Raw genomic sequence first — 9972 nt, forward strand, 5'->3', positions numbered from 1 at the left:
AGATATTTGGTTCCCAGGCGGCCGGTCCGGTTTGGAGCTGGGGCTTATTTGAAAGGGATCGCTTCCTGCCCCTTCTCTGCTTTCCTCTCCCCGGAGCCTGACAGACAGCCCCACAGCCCACCCACACTAAATTAATTCTGACAAGGAACTTAAGATAACGTCAATGCACTGACTAATCACAGGATTGGGTTTCTGTAAGTCACAGAGCTGTGAAATGTGCCATCTAATAAAAGCACTCCAATCTCTCCTTCTTTGGGGGGGAGAGGGTGGGGACGGAGAGGTGGTGGTGTGCCCAGGCTTTCTTGTAGGGTATTGCTATAGCCCAATCTGAAAAACAATTTGATTTCGTTGGGGATGTGAGAAGGGTAAGGGGGGTGGGGGAGTGATATGATTGACATGTTTGTCGAGAGACCCTAAAGAAACGTTTCCTCCACTCATCTCCCAGCCTTTTGTTTAGCTTTAACTATGTGGTTCTTTTCACCTCTGTCTGTCCATTGTTACTTTCACTTGGAGAATTGACTGGTGTTTTCTTGTGGCATCTGCTGTCTTTCTCCTTCCCTTCTCTATCTCTCTCTGCATTAGCTGTCTATCTCTACAGCTCGTGAGCTCTGTGCAGTGAAAGTCATTGTGGTTGAGGCTAATCCGGTAGAGTTGATTAATCTGCAGGTTGTTCCCACACCACAGGGCTAAAGGTGAGACATTGTGAAGAACTCGGGGGGGGGGGGGGGCACCCTTAGTCGGCCCCCAGCCTGGCAGATGCACATACACATTACAATCAAACTGTAAATCCTACAGTGAACCTTCAAAGCTGAGATTAGCAGAAACGACGGACGAGATGAGAGAGGGGAGAGAGAGAAGTAGTGGTGGGATATAAAAGTGTGTGTGTGTGTGCGTGCATGCATGGGTGACTGTGTAATGGCCATATGTGTTCACTCGTGCACGCGTCTTTCTATATAAAGAGGTAAAATGAGAGGTGTATGTTGTAAAATGGTGTGCTTTGATGGTGTTGAGAGTCAGGCTGACAGACCAGATGGAGGCTCATTTAAGACCTGCTGTCTGAGTAAAGTCCTGGGGTGGAGCCCAGATCACACATCCACGTTTATGACTAATATTAAATAGACTGACTCTATCTGCCTCCTATACACATTTCATTCGAAAATACACAGTGATACTAACATGAAGAAATGTGGCGCTTGTATATGGCAAACTTCAGACGGGCCTGTATATGTGCTATCTTGAGCAGGGGGACCTTGCGGGGCGCTGCAGGATTTCAGTCCTTCACGGCGTAGTGTGTTACCAATTGTTTTCTTGGTGACTATGGTCCCAGCTGCCTTGAGATCAATGACAAGATCCTCCCGTGTAGTTTCTGGGCTGATTCCTCCACCGTTGATCATTGCAACTCCAAGAGGTGAGATCTTGCATGGAGCCCCAGGCCGAGGGAGATTGACAGTTATTTTGTGTTTCTTCCATTTGCGAATAATCGCACCAACTGTTGTCACCTTCTCACCAAGCTTCTTGGCGATTGTCTTGTAGCCCATTCCAGCCTTGTGTAGGTCTACAATCTTGTCCCTGACATCCTTGGAGAGCTCTTTGGTCTTGGCCATGGTGGAGAGTTTGGAATCTGATTGATTGATTGCTTCTTTCGGACAGGTGTCTTTTATACAGGTAACAAGCTGAGATTAGGAGCACTCCCTTTTAAGAGTGTGCTCCTAATCTCAGCTCGTTACCTGTATGAAAGACACCTGGGAGCCAGAAATCTTTCTGATTGAGAGGGGATCAAATACTTATTTCCCTCATTAAAATGCAAATACAATTTATAACATTTTTGACATGCATTTTTCTGGATTTTTTTGTTGTTATTCTGTCTCTCACTGTTCAAATAAACATACCATTAAAATTATTAGACTGATCATTTCTTTGTCAGTGGGCAAATGTACAAAATCAGCAGGGGATCAAATACTTTTTTCCCTCACTGTAAGTGTTTGTCAGAAATGTGAAATGTCAGCTTGGTTTGATTTTATTGGTAGAGTGGAGCTAGTGATTTCTTGTTTTGTGCTATATTGGTTAATTTGGAGAAAAAACATTTAGCTATATCTATTTGTATGCGTGAACACAAACTCGAACAATGCATATGTACTCAATAGATAATGATGCACAAGAAAACCTTTCTCTGCATTAATGGGATACCGTTCTTGAACCCTGTGACATCCAAGGTATGGGCAGAGAACTGATTCAATCAAACAAACAGCAATTAAAAAATACATCGATTTGAGGTGGGAGAAGTGTTGTGTGTTAATTTTACAGACAGCACTGTCAGCTTTTCTCACACAAGCTGTTAGTGGTGGGAAGCTAGTTGGAGCTAGCGCTGTTTTACAGCTAGCTCTTAACTACCATTGTGGAAGAGTGTGTGTTCCCTCCAACACCACCTGTCACCACTCTGATGTCCTCTGTGGCGTCACAAACACACCCACCCACTCCCCCAACGTGTTCTGGCTTTCTGTCAGTCAGCAAATCAGCATCAAATAAATATACTGTCTATACATACAGCTTCATTTAGCCAACTAAAAGCAAGTGTGCAGTATTCAATCGACAGCAATTTGGATACAGATCGGTAGTATATAACGTTATATGCCCCCACGTTTTTCCTCTGAAATGAAAGTGTGTCACATTGAATGGTTATTTAATGTGTCGTCATTGGGAGACATCTGGATGTGTGTATCGCAGACTCACAGGGGGCAGGAGGAGCTTTATAGCCCAGGGTGGTGAATGAGTTCTCTCTCTCTCTCTCTCTCTCTCTCTCTCTCTCTCTCTCTCTCTCTCTCTCGCTCTCTCTCTCTCTCTCTCTCTCTCTCTTCTCTCTCTCTCTCTCTCTCTCTCTCTCTCTCTCTCTCTCCTCTCTCTCTCTCTCTCTCTCTCTCTCTCTCTCTCTCTCTCTCTCTCTCTCTCTCTCTCTCTCTCTCTCTCTCTCTCTCTCTCTCTCTCTCTGTGTCTCTCTCTCTCTCTCTCTCTATTACTCTCTCTCACACACACAGACGAGTGCTAGCATTGATTTGCAATGGAAACAACTAAACATGTTGAGCCCGCGGATGTCATATCTAATCTGTCACATTGTCAAAGCTAAAATACCACCCCTGCAGGATTAACGACTCAACTAGGCCCTGGTCCTACCCAATGGCGTTCCGTTAGTATTGCCCCTAATCCCTATAGATCTGATAGATGCTGCTCTGCCTTACCACTGAGTTAGTATACAGCTAGGGACTGTCCCTCAAACTCAACAGTAAGGGCCTTAGAGTAGAGTGGGCTATCCCCGAAGTCGAGTGCCTATGCTCCTTCACCCTGCAACCCGACGCCTCTTCAGGATCGTCCAAGCCAGAGATTCAACCTTAGAACACTATGAGAGGCTCCCTCCCGGGTTGGCTTAGCCCAGAATCTCCCCTCATATGACTCCTCCAATGCACTCAGCACCTATAGTTGGGTCTCAGGTTAGGTTCCTTTATACCAGCCACTCGAGTCCCCGATAGACTAATTAACCAGATGCTAAACAATCCTCAATTAATCAAGTCAATTTCAGAAACCTAGAGTAGGAATGACAGGCACTTGTATGACTCTTTGATGACACAGGGTTTCAGAACAATAAAGCAGTTTTATAAAAAATTCCAGAAACAGGCATAAAAAATCACAAATCAATCAATCACAAATCAATATCACAAATCAATCATAAGCAAAAATGTACAGTAAATTAAATTGATATACAACCCTTAACTAAACCCCTGTTAGGGTGTGCCAATAAAAAAAAAAAAATTATGTTACAATTTTATGAGAAGCACAATATTTTATTACAAGAAAGACGGTTTCTTACCTTCTACAACTCTATAAACAGTTTTTTGGCTCCCCCCTCAGGATGATAAGTCCCTCAGATGGCGTCTAAAACTCGAACAACTACTTCACACTTCTATCAATGAGGTAACCTTAAGGATTCCCCCAAGCATTTTACTTTAACTGAGTATGATAAAAATCTAAATATACTTTAAGCTAAAAAGCTACAGCAAAAATCTTCTTCCAGCAGTCGACAGGTTCTTCTAGCAAGCTCAAATAGTTTTTTTTCCACCCCAAAAAATCATAGCTCTTTTATACCCTCCATTTTCCTTTCTGCTAACTCATTGTGGTTAACACCTACCCTAATGACGCATCTAGTGGTTAACACCTAATGTGGCCTTCGTTCAAAAAGGTGCTTTTTCAGCCCCCTTAACCCCTATCTTTTTCTCACCTAAGCAGGATGTCCATCCGCTTCACCCCTAACCGTTAGAACCTGGGAATTTCCAGATCAAGCTAGCATCCATAATGTACCTTATTATTAACCTTAACTTTTAAACATTCATTATTAAACATTAATCTTTCTTACCTCACTCAATTACAATCTTACTCCAACTCAATTTATCACTCCCATTACATCTTAAATAATAATATAATATATAATATGCCATTTAGCAGACGCTTTTATCCAAAGCGACTTACAGTCATGCGTGCATACATTTTTGTGTATGGGTGGTCCCGGGGATCGAACCCACTACCTTGGCGTTACAAGCACCGTGCTCTACCAGCTGAGCTACAGAGGACCACAACATCCACCAACTTAAACATTTCATCATTACAACATTTCAACATTATAACCTTCCATTATCAACCTCCTAAGGCCTCGTTCCTCTAAGCTTAAAAAACATGGCCTATATGCCTCATACCTTAAAGCAAACAACATTATAACATTGTTAACTATTCTACTGCATTACTGTAATCACCCTTTAATAATATATTCCCTTATATATTTCCCCATGCTTTCAACCTTTAACATTTAACATATTTAACCTTTAATCATTATTTTAATAAATTCCAGTCCCAATTAGTTGATTTATTTTCTTTAATCAATTTCAATTCTCTCTTAATATTCATTCGTCTTTGTGCTCCGTGTGTGTGTGAAAGGGAAACTTCTTCATGAGTGTGGGCGTGGGTGTATGCAAATGTGTCTCCAAAATCTCACAGAGAACTGGGCCTTAGCCTACTACTCTTGACAACATTAATGGGGAGACAGAATTGCTGATGCAGTCTGTTAATATGGGAGGCCTGCCTGTGTGTGGCAAGGGGATGAGTGAGACGTGACACTGGAGACGCGCATGTATCAGATGTCTGTAACACCACTTCACACCAGACACACACACACACACACACACACACACACACACACACACACACACACACACACACACACACACAGCCGGGATATATTGATGTCTGTGTTCATTACTGCTGTGTCTCTCTCAGGGTTTGGGGATGTGTGTGAGTGGGACAGGGAGGTGGGGGGAATACAGTACTGTTATGCAGTATGTGATGGAGGTGACAGTCAGAGGTTTATTGTGAGTGGCATGTGTCTCTGTCCCTCTCCAGTATAGAACATAGTCTGAAGGAACTGCAGGGGAAGATGGGTGAGTCCTGGACGGGGGAGCGTCCACCCAGCCCCACGGAATGTCTGCAGTGGTTTAACCCACGGAACCCCAGCACTGTCAGGCCTGTCGCCACGGGAAACCAGGAGCTTCTGGACTTCCTGAAAGCTCTGGTAATAACACATCATGATAATGATGATGAGAGAGGGGTGAACCTACAATGTAAAATGCAATGTATTTCACTAGTCGGTCAAAATGTGCTGAACGATAACAATCCATAAAATGAAAAATATGTTCTTAACACATTGATACCTATAAACATGTTGATATCTTCCTCCTCCTCTTCAGCTCCAGTACCTTAGGATAGAGGAGGAGGGGCGAGAGGACGTGACCCTCCAGCTGCTCCACAACATCTCCTCCCAGTGTGGCGTGTCCTTCCCCAACACCACCCCCTCGCAAACCCCCCAGCAGCCCGGCCCCTCGGCACACCCCTCGGTCCACACGGTCCGGGACGACAGTGCTCTGGAGAGCCAGGAGGTGTGGGACGAGGTGAGGCTCCAGCTGCGGCGCCACCTGCTGGACAGACTGTCCTGTCCCCTCCCCGTCCCTCAGCGCATCCACTGTCTGCAGCAGCTGTTCTTCCTCTACCCAGAGTGGGAGGTGCTGACGTGCTACCAGGGCCTGAGGAGCCAGGCTGTCCTGTCTCTGCTCCACTCTGCCCTGGCCTCCAGCCCCGGTGGGAAGGAGACGGGCTTCGACAGGCTGGCCCTGGGGCTCCGTGCTGCCGCCCCGGCCCTGTGCTCGGCCCTCAGGGAGGAGCTCCAGGTCCTCAACGGGGTGGCCAAGCCCAAAACCATTCTGGGTTTCCTGAACGCTGCCTACCTGAACACTGTGTCCCAGGAGCTGGGCGCCATGATGGAGAGAGAGTGTGAGAATGCCCTAAAGGACAACACTACGCTGAGCAGTAGCAAGGGGAGGAAAAGCTCGGCCAGGACCAAGGCTGCTGTAGGTCAGTGGAGCAACCTGTCACTCTCTCTAAACTGTCCCACACTCTCCTCACTCACACACCAGGCACTGGAGAAGGAGCATCGCTGCGCTACATTCCTTTCAATTCCATTCACTTCAACACAAGTTGAAATTGTACTCTTTTACTAAAGAATGCTGCACTTAAGGCTTTCTCTCGTAGCCATTTAAAGCAAACCAAGGGTAAAGATGACCTTAGTAGTGAGCACAGGCCTTGTAGCCTGTCCTTCACAGCTAAGGATAAGTCTAGCAGTTGATGGTTCCTTACGTTATCAGATTTGTGTAAGAGAGATGAACAGGATGAAACAGCTGAGAAGTGTTTACAGAAATTTGAAAGGAAGTTATTTCTCTTGTGTGGGAGGAAAGGAGTGATGTACAGAGAGACTGGGGAACAGAAAATCAGTACATGGTATGTCACATCTGATAGTTCCCCTTATACTCTATGTTTGGCTCTCTGATTGGCCTATTTATTGGATATATGGGATAACCATCCACAAAGTAGACAACGCCATTGTTTACTTTCCCAAAATGGTGCATATGTCAGGCGTGCTTCCTTCTGGGGATGGGAAGTGTGATTTTTACATCTGCCACTCTTCTAAACACACAGCCGTCTCTCACTCTCTTTTCCTCCCTTCCTAGCTCCCTCTCTCCACCTCTCTCCCTCTCTCTTTCCCTACCCTTAAACGTGAGATGAAAGAAGGCAGCCGGGATAATTGGCCATGCGTCAGTTAGTCTGTTTGATCACATAGCGCGGCGGTGGTGGCTCCGGCTACACACCTACGTGCCGCTCAACAAACCATCAAATGTAGCACCGGAGGCAGAACATCTCACCAAAGGGAAGCAGCGCCCGCAAAGTGTAACGACACTAAAGCGATGCAGTTTTTTGCCCCTTGTCATGTGAGTGCCTGCTCCCCCACTACTGTGGGATGGGGATCGGGCTAGTTTTTGGGGGTCATACCAATAACAGAACAACAGTATACACCCAAACATCAACAGATCCACTAAGGACACTGTGACCTAATCGGTAGAGTGGCTTCATGTCATTTTCCACTTCTATGGTGGTTGTCTTTACCTATGGAGATCTTCAAGAGCTGCTTTGACAACGATGACATATATAAAAACAACATGCATATATTTATTTTATGCATACATTCTCAGATCCCTATTGTCTCCCTGTGGCATGTTATTGTTTATTTCCGCCTATCTATTTATTTGCAGTATTTTCAATGGAGGGGTGGGTAAGGGAGGGGAGCCATGCCTGGGAGGCAGCCTGTGCCTGCGCTTCCTTCCCAGAGCGCTCCCAGGGGAGTGCAGTCTCTGGCATCAACTACTGTCAAACCACTGAACCATTTAACAGCGTTCACATCAGCGAGATGTGACAGTTCTTTTAACCCCTCTCTCTGAATGGGAAGCTCTGACATTGTTCCCAGACAGATGTGAGTGTCTCAGCCCTTTGTAGCCCTTCTTCCCCATCCCTCGCTCTCGCTCTCCGCCTCCTTTCTTTTCTCCTCCCCTTTCTCTCTCTTTCCCGGGAGTAATGGGGTGATCAGTAGGACTCTGGAGTCTGCCAGACAGGTTGACTGGCCAGGAACAATGCAAGCTTTAAACCTTACTACCACACCTCACTGCGTCTGGACAGGGAAAGGGGTAATCAAGTGTGTGTATGTGTGTTTGTGTGCTCGTGCACATACACATGCATTGCTATCTGCCAGGTAGTCTATCTTTGAATGTGTGCAAGTTTGTGTGCAGCGTATAAGTACCTTAGAGGAAATGCGTGTGTAATTTCCATTATGTTTAATTATGACATAATTCAGCAGAAAATAGTATCTTATATAGGCCTAATATATGCATTATGTAAATTGCAGATTTTCCAATATGGCATTAATAATTGCTTCCCAGTTTGCTTACAGTGATACATAATAGAAACAGAACACAGTTTTCATGCATACCATTAAAAGCAATACATCTGTCTTGCCTGCTTATACATCTATCTATACACTTGTCCCTAGCAATCATTCAGTACGGCTAAAGATTCTTCATTGACACACTGAAGAACCTCTACATGCTCCCCTAGATATGAATTCCATTCCCAGTTCCCACTAATTCTCTCCGACTTGTCCCGTGCCCTATAGAAGTACCGTATATAGAAGGCTTGGGTTTGAACGTGTATAGTAAGCTCATTCACCCTCCGCCCTCCTCCCCCCTCCTTGCCTCCTTCCTTGGCTCTTTGAACTCCCTCCAGTCAAAGCGCACCCGCCTATTCAGCAGGGAGAGTGCTTCAGTAGCGCCAGAGATAGCTAGTACTGCTGCTGCCGCTACCGCGGAAGATTCCTTCTGGGGATTGAGGCTACTTGGGATTGGTGTTTGTTAATATTTAATAAGAGCTGCTCCTCACTAGATCATATCTGTGCATGGGTTTATGCGCGGTGTCAGCCGGGCCGTGCACACGCATGTAGCCATGTAATTACGGCTGCTGCCTCCCATTCCGCAGCCACAGCCCTGCACAGCCCCACACTGTCTAGGAGGTCTGGTTTAAGAGGTATGGGTTCACGCCTAGCGAGGGGTTGTTTACTGATGTTAATGAGGCTTCATTATTTGTGTGTGTGTGTGTGTGTGTGTATATGTTAGAGAGTCTATTATGTGTGTTCACAATTTCACTTGGGATTTAGTGAATTCCACTATGCCCCATTGTCTCTGAACCCTAGGTCCGTTGGAATTACTGCAAGAATAAACATGGCACTGTGTGTGTGTGTGTGTGTGTGTGTGTGTGTGTCGGCACGCACACGTGTACGTGCGTGCGTAGTGCATGTGTGTCAAACTGGTTCCATTTCCTCAGAGTGGTCACAAAAGCTTTTGTGCATCGCTCTTGTTAAGCTCAAGTATATCAACAAATCACTCAAGTATTCTAGCACCTTCTTTTCAGAGGGAGTAGAGCAGGGCTTATTGAGAGCACAGACAGGATAACACTCTGCTACTGTATGGGGTTCTAGAGGTTCCAAGAACATGGTCAGCGACCAAAACAAGTGGCCTGTAATGAAATGTTGCCACACAAGACAATACGTCCCGCTCTCAATTTGGAACTGATTGGCTATAGAGTACAAGGAGAGAGCTGACAGCAGCCTTAGCCTGGCCACCGTACACACCACCACCCACCCAGCCCCTCCCTCCCTTTCCCAAAGCAGCTTAATCGAGATATCAAAACTTCCCACTTCCCCCTCCTGTGAAGGGCGGGTAGCCCCTGCTGTGGTTCAGGCAGACTGTGCCTCTGGCAGTCCAGGGGCCATGAGGGCCACGGGGGGGCCGGAGGAAGGGGGCATCAGCGGGAGTCACCCATAATAAGGCTGTCTGGTTGAGCAGCGGGCCGCGACTGATGGAGCGGGACCCAGCCGTCACGGGGCCCCGTGGGCGGTCCTCCCGGGCCCCCCAGCTCCGTTCTGACCCTGCCACCCTCACGCAGGGGGCCAATCAGCGCCCTGAGAGCCATGCCTGCTTTAAATCCCTCTTAAACTGCCAT

The 9972-nt window shown here is 46.4% G+C and overlaps 1 protein-coding gene across 1 annotated transcript in view; it reads left to right on the forward strand.

Annotated features, from left to right (window-relative positions):
* Positions 1 to 9794, forward strand: part of LOC311114085 (uncharacterized protein KIAA0825-like) — a gene marked incomplete at both ends in the record, with an annotated part of 12841 nt that extends 3047 nt beyond the window's left edge. Inside the window, 3 exons of the mRNA XM_084189366.1 lie at positions 5440 to 5608; positions 5784 to 6444; positions 9685 to 9794. Of these exons, the coding sequence (XP_084045492.1) occupies positions 5440 to 5608; positions 5784 to 6444; positions 9685 to 9794 (940 nt within the window). The remainder of the gene's footprint in view (positions 1 to 5439; positions 5609 to 5783; positions 6445 to 9684) is intronic.
* Between the last annotated feature and the right edge of the window lie 178 nt (positions 9795 to 9972).

The sequence above is a fragment of the Coregonus lavaretus genome, assembly GCF_964263955.1.
Source record: "Coregonus lavaretus genome assembly, contig: HAP1_SCAFFOLD_3016, whole genome shotgun sequence".
Classification (NCBI taxonomy): Eukaryota; Metazoa; Chordata; class Actinopteri; order Salmoniformes; family Salmonidae; genus Coregonus; species Coregonus lavaretus.